The 16,436-nt window shown below is 48.2% G+C and overlaps 1 protein-coding gene across 7 annotated transcripts in view; it reads right to left on the reverse strand.

The window, feature by feature from the left end:
• Nucleotides 1–16,436, reverse strand: part of OPA1 (OPA1 mitochondrial dynamin like GTPase) — an 87,858-nt gene extending 71,422 nt beyond the window's left edge. For 5 of the 7 annotated variants that reach the window (XM_081953979.1, XM_081953977.1, XM_081953976.1 and 2 more), the window contains exons 1-5: nucleotides 16,295–16,436; nucleotides 14,181–14,499; nucleotides 11,247–11,343; nucleotides 8,385–8,492; nucleotides 7,008–7,058 (exon numbers count right to left, since the gene is read on the reverse strand). In XM_081953979.1, the coding sequence (XP_081810105.1) occupies nucleotides 7,008–7,058; nucleotides 8,385–8,492; nucleotides 11,247–11,343; nucleotides 14,181–14,499; nucleotides 16,295–16,329 (610 nt within the window). In that variant the 5' untranslated portion in view covers nucleotides 16,330–16,436. The remainder of the gene's footprint in view (nucleotides 1–7,007; nucleotides 7,059–8,384; nucleotides 8,493–11,246; nucleotides 11,344–14,180; nucleotides 14,500–16,294) is intronic. The other 2 variants (XM_081953980.1, XM_081953978.1) reach the window with 1 other exon arrangement.

Raw genomic sequence — 16,436 nt, forward strand, 5'->3', positions numbered from 1 at the left:
CTGTGAAGACTTTTCGCTTCGCCTCCCAGAAGCTTCTTCAGCTCTGACTGGATGCCTCTTGGGTGAGAAGGGAAATGTCTTCAAAGAAAAACAAGAAAGCCCAGTTGCCTCTCATAAAAGCACCTTTGGGACTCCCTTAAGGTGCTTTTCCAAAAGGTTTCGCTCCTCATCCAAGAAGCTTAATCAGTTCTGATGACGGGGGTAGTGGTGCAAGGATCCGCACCATCAAAACCGATGAAGCTGCTTGGATAAGGAGCGAAAAGTCTCCTTCCTCCTCCTCCTCCTCCTCCTCCTCAAGGAAAACAGAGTCCAGGGGCCCCTTGAAAAAGCACCTTTGAGCCCACTTTCAGCTGGAAGACTGAGAATCTCCAGAGATGTTTATTCCACCTGTAGTCTGCCAATTCTGTTTCTGCCCCCCTGGGGCAGAGGGGGAGAAAAGGGGGGGGGGGTCCTGGGGAGGGTGGAGAACAGGAGGCGGCGAGGAGGCTGCAGGAGGAAAGCCGGGAAGGCATCATCTGGGAGGTTAGCCTGGCAAAGCGGCCGAAAGAACCAGGAAAGGATTTGCTAGAGTAGGAAGGGTGGAGAAACACAGGCAGGCAGGCAGGCAGCCTTGCTCACTTCCCAAACTCTACCCTGAGGCTTCCAGCTTATTTCAGAGCCAGCCGAGGTGGGAAAAACGCTCTAAAGGCCAGAAAGCCTGTTTGTGCCACCAGAGCTCCCGGGGGTGGTGGGGTGGGAGGTGGGGAGAGGGGACGGTCTTCGGGTACAGTTGATGCCCTGTTCTGTTGGCTAAATGAAGCCACTGATCAATGGGCAGCTTGCCTCCCATGGCTGGAGGTTTTCAAGAGAAACCTGGGCAGCCTTTTGTCCCAGGTGGTAGAAGGACTCCGGCCTTGGGCAGGGGGTGGGACTAGAAGACCTCGGAGGTCCCTTCCAGCCCTTGGATTCTCTGGTTCTAAGGCTGAAGGCAAAACTCTGGCTGGGATGGAGGAAGGAAGGGGAAGCTGTCTTTCTCACCGGGCCTCACCGGGACGGAAAAGGCCAAAAGGAGAGCGGACGTTCAGCCCAACCTCTCCCCAACCCAAAGCCAAGCTTATGTACACGATACCAGTGAACATATATTTTCTGATACCAGTGAACATATATTGGTATAGTGAACTGAATGAAATGCAGAAGTCCACTAACAAGGAACCAGAAAACTGAGCCTCAAACTAAACAGGGCTGCATTTATTTTTACATAGGTTCACACACACAAATTGACACGTTTAAATTCCTCTCAGGCATTATCAATGCGCCAGGAATGCATATTTTACTTACCTGCCACTGTTTTGTTTCTTGCAGCTTGAATGAAAAAGAGTGTGAGATCTATCACAAAATTCCTTTTTCCAAAAGTACTTTTTCCTGACTTTTCTTGGGTTTTTTCCCTTTGAAAGCTTCATCAGTTCTGGATGAGGAGTGAAACGTTTTCAAGGAAAAAACCAAGAAAGTCCAGCTGTTTTTTGAAAAAGGTTTTGGGGTGACCATGACTTGGGGGATGGAGAATCTCCATAGACCAGATTCCCTTTTCCAATTTTCTTTCTCTTAATTATACGATTTTATTGTAGTGCTTAAAACGGATAATCCACTGAATCATTGCTGTGAAGGTATTGAAGATCTATAAGATTCTAAAATGTTCCTTTCTATACAATTCCAGAAAAGCTACCTACAGTACGTAAAGGCACTTCAAATTTGTTGGAAACATGGGAAACGTAGTTTTATCATGCCTGATAGACATGTAAAAAAGCCAGATCATTCTGGATTGAAATACCTGCGCCGATACAAAGAATTTCAAAGACTTAGATTCAACTGAGTCCACAGCTTTTCTTGGTGGGGCTAATGGAGCCCAGAAAAGGGTCACGGAAGGCTATTTTTATGTGTGATTACGGCTACGGGACTATTATATGCACAGAAATGGAAAGACTCAGTGGAGGGAAAGCTGAGGAAGAGGATGGAACCAGAAGATAGAAAAATTAACCTGTTACATTTATTAATGAGTAGGAACCTCATATGGACTTTTTGCTTTAAAAAAAAGGGAATTTGTGATTTACGTGTCTGATGATTAGAAAGAGCAGCGTACGAAAAAAGGAACTTATGATGCAATTTTAGAGGGGCAGTAAAATATAAATGCATTTATAACCGGTGTCAAAAAGAACAGAAGCCGCTTCTTCAACTTCTATTTTTCCCCCTATCCATGGGATTTTTTGTATTTTGCTGTTGATAACATTTGTTTTAAAAATGATTTGTATCTTTTACTGATTGTTTTACATATGTGATGTTTTATAAGATATAAATTTGTTTTATATTGTTATATTGCATTGTTGTACATTGTCCATAATTGCTTTTTGGGAGATGGGTAATCATATGAATTTGATTAATATTTCTTTTTTCCTTCTTAATTATTCACTACTTTTATTTACTTTGTTTTCTAATATTGGCATTGCTTTTATTTTGTTTTAAAAAATCTCCAATAAAAATATAGCAAAAGATCCTAAATTTTTTCTAAGCAGAGGCCACTCAGTTAACCCAGTAGCATTGCCCTGATGTGACCTCTGCCCAAAGACAAAGGAGTTGGGTTTGGGGATCAAGAGAGTGAGACCGGGAGGGGGGGAAGGAGGAGGGGGGGACCAGGTGGTTCATATAATTTGGGGTCTGCTGAAGTGTGAAACGAATGCCGCTTCCCCTCTTTCCCAGATCACATGTACAGCTGAAGAAGAAGAAAAAAAACGCTCTGGGAAGAGCAGGAAGCAAAGAAAATACTTTCTGTACCATAAAAGACTGTCCAGACTGAGAAAGGCAGGCGCTGCTGGGGATCGGAGGCTCTTATCGCCCTTCTGGAAGATAATGCAGCCATTAAACTAAACAATGAAAAAGGCCTTATCTCTTATCTGGTCCTGTCCGTTTGTGAAGCAATTTAGCACTAATTATATTGTGCTTAGTAATGGTGACATTACAGCTATCTAATGGGCAAAAAGCAAAATAAGTGGGCCGCTCCATTCCACTCAGGTATTCTCACCTGCCTCTGATAAATGGCAGCCCCATTTTATAGGCCAAAGGGCCGAGGGAGCCCAAGGCAGAGCCGCAGCCTCTTCACTGAGGGAGCCGGTCAGATTCTCCAGCAGAGTCCCCTCCGCAGGCCAAGCCTTCTTCCCGGACTGCCCTGCAGCAGGTGCCCCCAACCCCCCTGGTCCGTGGCCTGCTGGGAAGCGGCACAAGGCCCTGTTCTCCCCAGAACCCCTGAAGCCTCGTCCGACCGTCAGTCTGGAGAGATTCTCGTAACATGGGCGACTGGCAATAAACCTTCTCCTTGGTACAATTCACGAGTGGTTCAGGTTATTTGTGTCTCACAACGCAAATGCGCACAGGATGTTGCCTCCTGGGAGACCCCGAGGGAAAGGGAGCTGCCCCCAGACCAGCAGCGCTGTTTGAGAGAATTGCTCAGGCTGATGGGCCCGTGCTTGGCTTTTCCTGGGCCATTGTGATCTATCAATCGGGACAGATGTATTGCTCGAAATTGTGAAATCCTTCGCACATTCTTGCACAAGGAGGTTTGAACTTATCAGAAGGGAATTGGATTAGCCAGGGTGCTCCTGAACCCTTGTCCCATTTATGCAGGAGGAATGGCTTCCTGAGACTTGGTCCAGCAAATGGGAATCACTAGGCCTGCCTATATAGACTCTTCTTAAGAGTTCCCCACGGCTAGCTTAGAGAATCAGAATCAGAACAGAGCTGGAGGGGACCTTGGAGGTCTTCTAGTCCAACCCCCTGCACAAGCAGGAGATCCTATACCATTTCAGACAAAAGCTGTCCAGTTTCTTCTCAAAACCTCCAGCGATGGAGCACCCCACAACTTCCCTTCCACTGCTCAATTGTTCTCATTGTCAGAAAGTTTCTCCTTAGCTCAAGACTGCTTCCCTCCTTGATTAGTTTCCATCCATTGCTTCTTGTCTTGCTTTCTGGTGCTTTGGAGAATAGGTTGACCCCCCCCCTCTTCTCTGGGGCAGCCCCTCAAACACTGGAATATGTTTTCGGGAGATGACCTGAGGCTGCCACATCAGGCTGGACAGCACAGATCAAAAGACGGCTCCCCTTTTTCCTCCCGCCCCCCAATTTCTCCCTGGAGAAAAAAGTCTCTTGCCAGCCAGGCTGGATTCCCTTAAAGCAGGAGACTTGTGGACCAAATCCCAGAATTCCCCTGTCAGCATGGCTGGCTGAGGAATTCTGGGAGTTGAAGTCTGCAAGTCTTAAAGTTATTATTTATTTATTTATTATTTTATCAGACTTATTAGTCGCCCCCTCTCCCCACAGGGACTCGGGGCGACGTACACAAGCAACGGTCTACGGACTACAAAGAAGGAGGTAAAAATAAATAAATACAATAATCAGAGAAGTTAAAACCCCAATAAGAATAAAAGTTTAAAAGCTAACATTGACAATTAAAATTAACCAAGGGGTGGAACAGTTGTCGAGATTATGCCAGGCCGGCTAGCCGAAACAGGTGGGTCTTCAGTTTACTGCGGAAGGAGCGGAGATCGGTTGTTGTCCTGATGTCTGGGGGGAGGTCGTTCCAAAGGGTAGGGCCCGCCACAGAGAAGGACCTACTCCTGGGCACCGCCCTCTGACAGTCTCTAGAGGACGGCACCCGGAGAAGGCCCTCTCTGTGTGAGCGAATGGGCCGCAGGGATGTATGGGGCAGGACACGATCCCGCAGGTAACTAGGCCCTATGCCATGGAGCGCTTTGAAGATGGTAACTAACACCTTGAAGCGCACCCGGTAGGCCACAGGAAGCCAGTGCAGCTCGCGCAGGAGAGGTGTTATATGGGAGAACCTCGATCTCCCCATGATTACCCGCGCGGCTGCATTCTGGACCAACTGCAGTCTCCGGGTGCACCTCAAGGGGAGCCCCATGTAGAGAGCATTACAGTAGTCCAGACGAGACGTCACCAGCGCATGAGTGACTGTGCGCAGGGCCCCCCGGTCCAAAAGGGGACGCAATTGGCGCACCAGGCGAACCTGGTGGAACGTCCCCAACGTTGCCAAGTTTGGAGACTCCTGCCTTAAAACACCTGATAGATTTTGGTTAGAGGTCTGTAAACCAGAGATATCGGGGCATGAGACCCTTCCCCACCCACTGGGTGAAGCCGGCCCAGCTTAAGTCCCGTTCCCAGCAGGACCCCTAGCTGGGAGGCTGGCACAGGAGGCTCAGCCCAGCATCACCCACCCTGCCTGTGTCCCCCTCCTGGAGGTGGCTGGGACAGCCTAGGCGAAGGTGCCCTCTGCGTGCCCTAGGCTGACTTGGGAGGAAGTCCAGGGGCAACCAAGACGCAGCCATGTCTGAGAGGCGGCCTTCATTTGCACGTGGCAGCCTCATTCAAGCTCCTGGCGTCCACCTTTCAACCCCACAGGGCTGGCCCCCCCGCTGCCTTCCTTACAACCATGCCAGGGTCTTCATTCTGCCAGAGATGCCTCTCTGGGAATGCAGGAGCTCTGCTGGGGAGAGACAGGAAAGGGTGCCAGGCTGCCCAAGGGCTCCCACAAGGAAGCCCCTCTCCCTCATCAAGCTCTGAGGGGTTAAATTAGACTACCAGGACTCATTTGAATTTTGATTTGAATTGGGGTTTGTGTCGTGTTTTTATTGCTGTAGGTGGTTTTAATGTGGCCATATTAACAGATAGGCACGGTACGGTTTCCGACATAAGATCAAATACCCCCCCCCCCCCCAATCAAATAGAATGTGAGCAAAATGAATAATAGGAAGGATGACAGCCTGGGCTTGAGAAATGTGAATCGTTCACACGGTTAAGACCACCCAGGATTCTGAAAGGGGAAGAAAGGCAAAGGGAGGCGGAGCTACAGAGGAAGGGAATCTGGCAGAGGATCTGAGGGGGGGGGGCACTCCAAGCCCCAATGAACCATCAGCCGATCCCGAAGGGCCCTTCCCAGTGCTAGTAGCTGCTCCCCAGGGCAGAAATGAGGCCAGACATCAGAAGGATCCCTCCAGAGAAGAGGCAGGAATAACCCAAAGCGCTCCTTGGCTTCAACCAGTGGGGCGGAGGGGGGTAAAAAAAAACGGGGCACGGGAGAAGACCAAAGTCCGGATCCTGGGACAGTGGCCATTGGGGGCCAAATCGAGATGGGTGGGTTTTGGTTTGGGCCCCAAGAATCAGAAATCAATTCACCCCTCCATCAGCGGACAAGGTGATTAAACCTTATTATATTGTGTTTTAAGATAGTCTAGTCAATTGAAAATCAGAGAATTTGATAATGATATTCAATATTCCAATAATGAAATGACAAAAAATAGTAATTTCTGCATCATTTGTAATTTAAACCTACATCCACATCTGAAAAGTATGGGTATTCGAGATGGCAACAGTGAACATCTACGTATTTTAAATTATATAGCATTATGTGATATAATATCTGCCCAGATTCTCCCTGATTAATGGGACATTTTATAAAAGAAACGCTTTCAGCAACTGCAGGCTTGCAATGTATCTTTCACCAAATTCACCAAAATGGCTTTCCTTGTTGCCATTTATCTGAATGGGAGGAGGGTCCTGGACTCCCCACAAGACCTTGTATGTCATTTCAACATAAAATGTACTGACCTTTGCCCTTCTGCTTCCCTGGTCATTTTGAGTGGTTACGGGGGCAAATTAAAATCGATGAAATAATTTTTTCCCAAAAGGACCTGAATTTTCAGGCATTGATTTTTCACTTTTTCTTAAAAATTGCTTTCTAAAACTGAGAAACTGAATTTATACCATCAGGGAAAGATAATTGTATTAGCCTGACTGGGGCTTACCAAGACTAGCTCTCGAGAATTCCCAAGTTTTAAGAATTTTTAATAAAAGAATCCACCTTAACCGAGCCATGGTCTCCGATTGCTGCAGTTTATTTGTCATTACGGTTTTTGAAAAAGGGGGGAACATTTAAATGAGAGTAAAGAAAAGTGCATTTTACACACCTAACAAGAGTAGATCAGAAGCTCCTATGACTTCATTAACCAAATTGTGACCTGTGAGAAACCAGCAGAAGGAGGGGAAGAAAATTATAAACACTACAAATGGCAAAGGAAAGGCAACACCACGTGGGAGGATCGACAACAAGGCCACACAGACACAACCACAACTTCCTAAGGGGAAGGGGAGTTAATAAATGAACTGCCACAAAGGGAAGGGGGCCGGTCCAATTTCCAAAGCTGAAAGTTCATAGGAGGGTCTCATCCACTGGCCCTGAATTTCTGAACATCCTTTCAGAACTTGAGACTTTGAAAATTTAAATTTCCTCACCACGCACCCAGTCCCCCTCCCCCAATTCCCCCCCCCCCAAAATCAGGGCATTGTAGATTTCCAGCCGCCGCCTTACTTTCCCCCCCCGTCCAGCTGCTGTCTTCTCTTCTCCCCCCCCCCCCCGTTTCCCACAATCACATCAGCTGCATGGTTAGGCCAATGCTCAATGCGGCCTCCAGAGAGAGCGCCCTCACTGAGGAAGAGGAAGGTGCAGAATCAAGACAGGGATTAACCCTTTGCAGCCTCACAGCAAAAATCGAGAAGAAACCCCTGGGCCTGTGACCTGAAAGAGCCCAATGTGGCACAATTGTTAAGGGCAGCTTTGCAGGCAAACTCTGCCCATGGCTGGGAGTTCGATTCTGACCGGCCCGAGGTTGACTCAGCCTTCCGAGGTTGGTCAAATGAGGGCCCAGATAGTCGGGGGAAAGATGCAAAACATTGTGAATTGCCCAGTGAGGGCTGAAAGGCGCCATGGAGCAGCAGGTAGGTCTCAATGCTACTGCGAGTGCTCACAGCTGCCCATCAACATCATTATCCTCAGAAGCCACAGTGGCGCAGTGGTCAGAGTGCAGTACTGCAGGCTATTTCTGCCGACTGACGGCTGCCTGCAAGCAATTTGGCTGTTCGAATCTCACCAGGCTCAAGGTTGACTCAGCCTTCCAACCTTCTGTAAAATGAGGACCCAGATGGTTAGGGGGCAATAGGCTGACTCTGCAAACCGCTTGGAGTGGGCTGTAAAAGCCCCGTGAAGCGATATGTAAGTCTTAAGTGCTATTGCTCTCTCCTCCTGGAGACTAACCTTCTCTGGACAGGTGGCCTCTCCCAGGCAGGACCCTCTTGTCTAGGTCTCAAGAGAGCTGGGGGGATCCCAGCAGTGAGGGGGCTGTTTGCAGGGGAGAACAGGCCCTCCTGCTTTCCACAAGGCCTACGATGCTCACATCTTAACCCGCCCCCAAAGAGTTTCAGATTCATGGGGTTAAGAAATGCGAAACGATTCCCTTTCCAGCTTCCCTTGCATGTTGCTCCACTTGGAGAGAAAACAGTTCCCTTACCAGGTGTGAAGAAACCGGATAAGGAGCTGAAGCTCTCGCTGATCTTGTGGAAGTCGGGCATGAGCTTGGCCAGTTCTTCGGAATCTGGAAGAGCCTTTTTAAGTTTCTCTAGGAACAAAGAACGACGGGAAAAGGAGTCAACTCCAGATTTTAAATTAAAAAAAAAAAAAGTTTTCCCTCGGTTTAATCTGTTGCATTTTTCAGAGCATTTCAGGCAGTACCACTATGAAATCTGACTGGATCTTCCCCTGCCAGCCAAGGGGGCCTTCAGAGGACGAAGAAGCCCCTTCTTTGCGGTCTCTACCCTCAAAGGGCCACCAGCACCAGCAAGTCTGAGCTCACATGACGCCCAGAATAAAGAGCTCATTTGTACCCCGGATGGCCCCTGCCCCCCCACACACAGCTAAGATTTCTACCCGTGGGAGGGCAGGGCAGGTCACGCCCTTTGCCACAAGATCACTGCTGGGGGTGGGTGGGGATCTGACGGCCTCATTGCCAGCTGGAGACAAGAGCCCAACATTTCCCCCAAAGAACAGCTGAACCCAGGCAGGTCCGGGGTTCTTGCAAACGGGGCAGCTGAGGCCCTGGGAGGATTCGATTCCGCTGCCACCCACGGAGGGCTGCTCTTAATACAATACAATACAATAGCAGAGTTGGAAGGGACCTTGGAGGTCTTCTAGTCCAACCCCCTGCCTAGGCAGGAAACCCTATACCGTTTCAGACAAATGGCTATCCAACATCTTCTTAAAGACTTCCAGTGTTGGGGCTTTCACAACTTCCGGAGGCAACTTCTGTTCCACTGATTAATTGTTCTAACTGTCAGGATGTTTCTCCTCAGTTCTAAGTTGCTTCTCTCCTTGATTAGTTTCCACCCATCTTAGCAGAGAGAGGCTAAGAGCAGCCGCCTCTTTTATGATGAGAATTGGGGGAGGGGGGCAGCCTGACAAAATCTGTTTACCACCCCAGAAATGGGAAATATAGGCTTTACCAATCACATTTTTGTTATACATAACCTATGTAAAGGTCGGCCCAACAGCGAGATGGGCAGTATGCAAATTTAATCATCAATAAATAATATTAATACAGGTCCTCGTCTTACACAGTTCATTTAGTGAGCTGTTCAAAGTTACAACGACATGGAAAAATGTGACTTATGGGCATTTTTGGCCGCCAGGGCCTTTGCAGCCTTCCCCTGATCATGTGATCAAAATTCAGAGGCTTGGCAACTGGCTCATGTTTATGACGGTTGCCGTCTCCCGAGGTCACGTGATCCCCCTTTGCTACCTTCTGGCAAGCAAAGCCCAGGGGGAAGCCAGATTCACTTAACAACCGCGATATTAATTTAGCAACTGCAGTTATTCACTTAACAGCCATGGCAGGAAAGGTCATAAAATGGAGCAAAACTCACTTAACAAATGCCTTGCTTAACAATAGAAATTTTGGGCTCAATTGTGGTCGTAAGTGGAAGACTATCTGTATACAAGTCAGTCTACAATTTTAAAAAAAGCAAATGTATAAAACATTACAGCAAAATAAAATCAAAATCTAGTAAAACTATCAGCGGAGCAGCATGTTTTCTCCTCCCTCTCGAAGTTACTCCTTTTTTATTGTCTTCACTAGAACAAAACGCTAATAAAAATCTTAAAGTAAAATGTTGAGAAAGAAGATACATTTCTATAAACAGCTAATAAATATAACAGTGAAAATAATCCACTGAAATGATTTTTTTAAATCCTAATGTTCCTGTTTCTAATTTTTTTAAAAGTAACTGTAATTTTATTCTTGGTTTAGGCTTATTTATTATGTACCATATTTTTCGGAGTATAAGATGCAACTTTTTTCCTCAAAAAAGAGGCTGAAAATCTGGGTGCATCTTATACACTGAATGCAGCATTTTTTGCCTCCCAAAACTCTTCCCCCTTCCCCAGAATGGCCCTGCAGAGCCTTTAGGAGGCTTCCCCCCCCCCCCATGAGCACTCTATAAGCTTCCTAAAGGCTATCCGTGCCCTTTTTGGGGGGGCAAAAAACAGGCCCGTTTTGGCTAAAAACAGGCCGCTTGTTTCTCGTTTTTGCTCCCCCCCCCGTCCCAAGGATCACTCTAGAAGCCTCCTAAGGGCTATTCATGCCCTTTTTTTGAAAAAAAAATGGGCCCGTTTTTGGGAGGTTTGCAGAGTGCAAAATCTTTTTTTTTTAAATTTGCCTCTTGAAAACCTTGGTGCATCTTCTACTCCGGTGCGTCTTATACTCTGAAAAACACGGTATTTGTTGGCTTGACAATGATAGATGATTTACTCAGCCTGTTGAATAGGATAGTAATAAATAAAATACAGGGAGAAAGAGAGAGAATGCAATGGTTGTGCAAGAGCACCAGGCCAAAACCTGCATGGCTTTGAAGGGGTATTCCAGCCAGGAAAAGCACCTGAGTACAAGCCAGCAGAAAATAGATTTTCCCTGCATAAAAAAGAGCTTAAATGTCTTGTGTGCGTTACCAACAAGACAGAAGAGGATATAAACCGGGAATGTTATCCTCCACGCCTCCTTTGCCACAGAGCCAAAAACGAGCAGAGGAACGGGGGTGGGGGGACACATGTTGATCGCTCAGATTTCTTTTGAACTCCGTGCGCTGCCCAGAGTCACAAGCGAGTGAGTGAGGGGGGGGGGGCGGGTGTATAAAGTCAATAAGCAAACTTTTCTGAAACAAAGAACTAAATTCTAGAGAAAACAAGGTTGGCAATGCTGGGTACCCCAGATTAGCACCACGTGAAAACCCCAAGAGGTGGATCTGGTGAATGAACAAGTGCCTGGAATCGGGCTGCCCTTGCTCAGAACTCGGCCAGGGCGACAGGAAAAGGAAGCACCAACCGAAGTCGATGTACTCGTCAATTTCCCACAGGAAGTCTGGAACGATCCATTTGTATTCACTGAGGTCAGGCAAGGAGTCCTTCCACTGGTTGTAGGTCTAGAAGAAGAAAAAGGAAAAAGGGCATCAGGCTTTTGCATCCATAACAGAAAGTCTTGAAGAAGCACAGGTAGTCCTCCACTTACAACAGTTCATTTAGTGACCCTTCAAAGTTACGTCACCGAAAAAAGGGACTTAGGACCATGTTTCACAGTTACGACTTTTGTGGCATCCCCGTGACGGTCACGTCTTCAAAATCCCGATGCTTGGCAACTGGTCCATACTTGTGACCGTTGCCGTGTCCCAAGGTCACATGATCCCCTTTAGTGACCGCCTGCTAAGCAAAGTCAATGGGGGAAACCAGATTCACTTAACAACCGTGTAACTAACTTACCAACTGCAGTGATTCGCTTAACAACTGTGGCAAGGTCGTAAAATGGAGCAAAACTCACTTAACAAATGTCTCACTTAACAACAGAAATTTTGGGCTGAGTTGCGGTTGTAAGCTGAGGACTACCCACCTTCCAGAAAACCCAGCCCTGATCAACTGACGTGTGAATAAATCCACTGATTTAAGTTAATACCTGAACATGTCTTTGAGACTGGACAGGTGGCACAGCAGCACCGGGGCAGGCAGAGGCAGACCGAGGTGGCTGACAGGACGGGACCTGAGGTGGCTGCCTTCTGGCTATCAAGTCGCCACCCCTGAGACACCCCCTCCCCCCATAAATTAACTTACTGAGCCCAATTGGTCTACTGAGAAATGGCTGCTGATGGAACGCAAAAGGAGGCTTTTGTTTCTTTAAACGTTCTGTCCCGCCCATCTTGCCAAGAGGTGGACTTAGGTGGCTCACAACCAAGCACAACTTTTGGACAAAGGGATGCTCTATCCAGGTCGAGGGTCAAGCCCACGTCCAGGTCGTGTTTGACTTACGACTGTAGAGGAGGACAGAATTTCCATCGTATTGGATGACGGTCCTATGTCACTCATGTGGTTGGAGATGATTTCAGGGGTTTTTTGCAGTGGTTATTAAATCAACGGTGTGGCTGTTAGGTGAATGCAGTGGTCATTAAGCAAATCAATTTATTCCTATGGGCATTTTTTGCCAGAAACCAGAAAAACCAGCGGTAAATCGCAGCCACGTGACCACAGGATGGCCACAGAGGCGAGCTGTTGCCAAATGCGGTCCCGTGACCACAGGGTCACACGTAGTTTTGGGCAGGTCTGTCGTTAATTTCAAATGGTTGCTAAGTGACTCGTTGTTAAGCGAGGACTACCTGTCCTACATGAAGCAATCTGCCTAGAAAGAGCTCCCTTGCCAACCTGATGGGTGGCCTTCAAACCTTACAAAGGCCGACTGGGGACTTTTGCTCTGACTCCCCCACCTGAATCCAGGTTGCGGAGGAGGACTTGGGCCGGACCCATCCTCCTGGGCTGCCGTTCTGCCGGGCTTCAGAACTGTATGAAACCTAATTACAGTGGCCATTCCGAACTGGGTAAATGCTTATTATAGCTGTCAGGGCATCCCTAAGGAGCTTAGGATAGGCCAGGCTTAACGTCTCTTTAACAGGAGAAAAACCCATCGCTTAGAAAATCAAGCCCATAGGGACCCAAACGTCAGAGGGTATGCGATTTTGAAACACAGCCACTCCTTGTTTAGCAAACTACCTTGGTCAGCGACCATTCGCAAATACAATGGAAATGAAAAAAAATCACTTTCCAACCAAAGCTTGCCAATAATTAAGCCCTGTGAGGGGAGATTAAAGGAACTGGATGTGTTTAGCGCTGAGAACAGAAGATGGAGGGGATGGAATGTGATAATATTCACAAGATTCGCCCGGAAGTCAGGAAAAGGAATGGTGGGATTGGAATGGAGCCGAGGGATAATCTAATATTGCTTGTTGTTTTATGAAAAATGAACAATTATTTTAAAATGCCCCGTTCCCACCAAGGAAGACAAACATTTGCTGGAGCTTGCTTTAAAAAGTGTTCATGTTGCCACGGATCTTATGGGCAGGAAGAAAAACCCAAACCAACTTGAGCAAGATTCGTGAGGAATTTATTTTATATTGCAAACTTGTGAATTAAAGGTATCCGGAGACAAAAAATTGGGACTGACCCAGGACAAGGTGGGGCTTTAATTATAGGCGTACAAGAATGAATAGCTGCCAAACAGAGATTGATTTTCATAATTTGACTTAAACTGGTGAGGATTTTCTTTTTGATGTCAGGAAATGATTCATTTATGCAGGTAATCCTCAACTTACAGTCACAATTGAGCCCATTTCCATTGTTAAGTGAGACATTTGTTAAGTGAGCTGTGCCTCATTTTACAATCTTTCTCGCCACAGCAGTTAAGTGAATCACTTGCAGCTGATAAATCAAGTAACCTGCTTATAAAGTGACTCTGACTTTCCTCACTGACTTTGCTTGTCAGAAAGTCGCAAAATGGGATCACGTGACCCCAGGGCACAGCAAAGGTCATAAATGTGAAGCAGCTGCCAAGCATCTGAATTTGGGTCATGTGATCTTGGGGAGGCTGCAAAGGTGGCGGCTGTGAAAAACGATCATGTCACATTTTTCAGTGCCGTTGCCACTTTGAACGGTCGCTAAACGAATTGTTGTAAGTGGAGGACTACCTGTATGGAATTAACGTTGCTGGTTAGGGAAGAAATGCTGTTCTTGAAGAGAAAGGTTTAATTCTTAGAATCCTTTCCTTTGCAAAAGACAATCCACTGAAATACCTGCGTAACCCCGCTTGGCCTACGAGCGAATCTAAAAGGTCCTCCTGAGGTAGAGAACCACTTGCCCTTCCTCCCCATTCCATTATTGGAAAGGCTACCCAGACCACCCACCCCTCAACCACCAGCCGCCCTCGAGGACGGAGAGCGAGTACCTTTTGGGCCGTGTAGCCGCCCCCCACGGCAGAGCCCAGCACGAGGTAGCGCAGCCGCAGCAGCCTGGAGGCCACCCGAGCAACCCAAAAGTTCCTAGAGGGCTGGCGGCCGAACTGTACAAGCAGCAGCCTGGAGTTGCGCAAGGGAAGGCGACCGAAGGTGGAGTACTGCGGTGCCCAAGTCCGTGACCGAAGCCTTGGTAGCTTGGAAATGGGAGGGCAGGAATGATGAGTTTTTCGTGAAATAAGATGCAGTTTCTGCAGCGGCAGCTTCCCTCTCGCTCTGTAGCTCCCATTGGCCAAGTTCTGACAGGCAGCACTAGAAGGAAGGAAACGCAGAGTCTGGATTATCCAAGCAGGATTCTTACTTTCTCAGAGTCTCCAGTCACTGAATGTGAACATTTCCTGTGGAGTTTCTGCAGTCCCCCCGTCCCCCTCCCCCATCATCAACAGCTATTTCCCAGGAGGCCATGAGAAACCTTCAGAGGATGATTGAGGGATGCATGTTGAGGGGGGTTCAAAAAAGTAGCTGCAAACAGCCCGTAAGAGTCACTGAGAGACTTTTGGTTTTTTTTTCTTTAAAAGCACCAAATCTGTGCTGCAACCATCCTCTGCTTCCTTTTTGGGAGCAAATTTGTGGTTAGAGGTCTCACAAAACCATCCTGCACAGCGACTGCGCCTCCCTACTTTCCCCAGGATAACATTTCCTTGCATGCAAAAAGTACCGCTCCCAAATCAATGGTGAATTTAAAAAACACACATTATTTCATAGGGATTCAATCTTTAGGCGGTAGCCTTCCACAACATGGATCCTTCTGTGTCTGTGGAGATTCTCAGCCATCCAGGTCACGATTGTCCCAAAGGAGCTTTTCAAAAGAAGTCCAGTAGCCTTTTGAAAAACACCTTCGGGATGGAGGCCCCTGAAATTTCTCAGCAGCTTCTCAAGGGAGACGTAGCCTAACAAACCTCCAAGGAATCTGGCTTGCACAGGTCACACAAGAGAGTCAGGCACTCAGCATGCTACAATTCCCAAATGGTCAGCTACAGAGAGGCAGTGAAATAACTTCTTATTCTCATGTTTATAAACATACTGTAGATTTACAATTTTGCTAATTATAATGCCTATGAAAGTGGAATTATGCACTCCCATTATTACAAAAAGCCAAGAGGCTCCAACATTAGGAGTGCTAGTCTCAAATCATGGTCTCCTGGGGCCTTATAACCACAACATCACCAGGTCTCTCTCTCTCTTTACCACTGGGTCAGTGTCCCTGGGAGGGAGATTCACCTTGTATCTATAGAGGTTCTCCATCCTCCAAGGCCCTGGGGGCCCCAAAGGTGCTTTTTCAAAAGGCATCTGGACTTTCGATTTCCCCCCCTTGAAAACATTTTGCTTTTCATCCAAGAAGCTTCTTCAGTTCTGGATGGGAAGCAAAGCGTCTCCAAGGGAAACCCAAGACCCAGAAAAGCCCGGGTGCCTGGAGGACTGAGACTCTTCTTCCAGGGAGGGGCTTCTCTTCCCCCTGTGTCTATGGGAGGGTCTCCATCCCCCGAGGCCCGGGAAGGGGGCGGCGGCAAAGGCGCTTTTTCCAAAAGGCACCCGGGCTGTCTTGGGGCTTTTTGTTTCCCTTGAAAACGTTTCACTTCTCCCGTTCTTTTGGGGAAAGCAGCTTTGGGGCCTTGATTCCCCAGGGCATCACCGCTCCCTTCCTTTTTAAAAAAAAGATCTGTTTTCTATTAAATGAATTTCTTAGTGCTTTATAAACATGGTGTTTTGTGGGTATTTAATTTGCTTATCAGTACAGATTCCATTCTTAACCTCCACCGACCCCTCCCTGCAACGTGGACGGACCGGCGGCCCGCAGAGCCTTCCTTCCCCCCCCTCCCCGCGATGCCCTGACCATCCCCAGCAGGGGCCTCGCATCTCCCACGCGGCAACACCTCGGGAGGCATCGGAGGCGCCCCGGCTGAGCGGAGAGAGGCGAGGCTGGGCGGCCGAAGGAAGAGCCGCTCTCAGGACCAACGCGGATCCCGCCCCCCCCGGTCGCCCCGCCCGCCTCTCAGCCCCGCCGGGCAACAGGAACCGGGAGTCTCTGGAGGCGCCCCGCACTAACCAGGCCGCCGCCGCCGCCGAGCGGGCCCTCCACATCCTGCGCCGCCCGACCTGGCCGGCGCTTCGCCGCCGCCGCCCGCCTCCTCGCCCTTCAGCCGCTTCCACTTCCGGCCCGTCGCCCGAGCGTCCGCCGAAGCACTGCG

Source organism: Natrix helvetica (genome assembly GCF_964273705.1).
Source record: "Natrix helvetica genome assembly, chromosome: 5".
NCBI classification, from domain to species: domain Eukaryota; kingdom Metazoa; phylum Chordata; class Lepidosauria; order Squamata; family Natricidae; genus Natrix; species Natrix helvetica.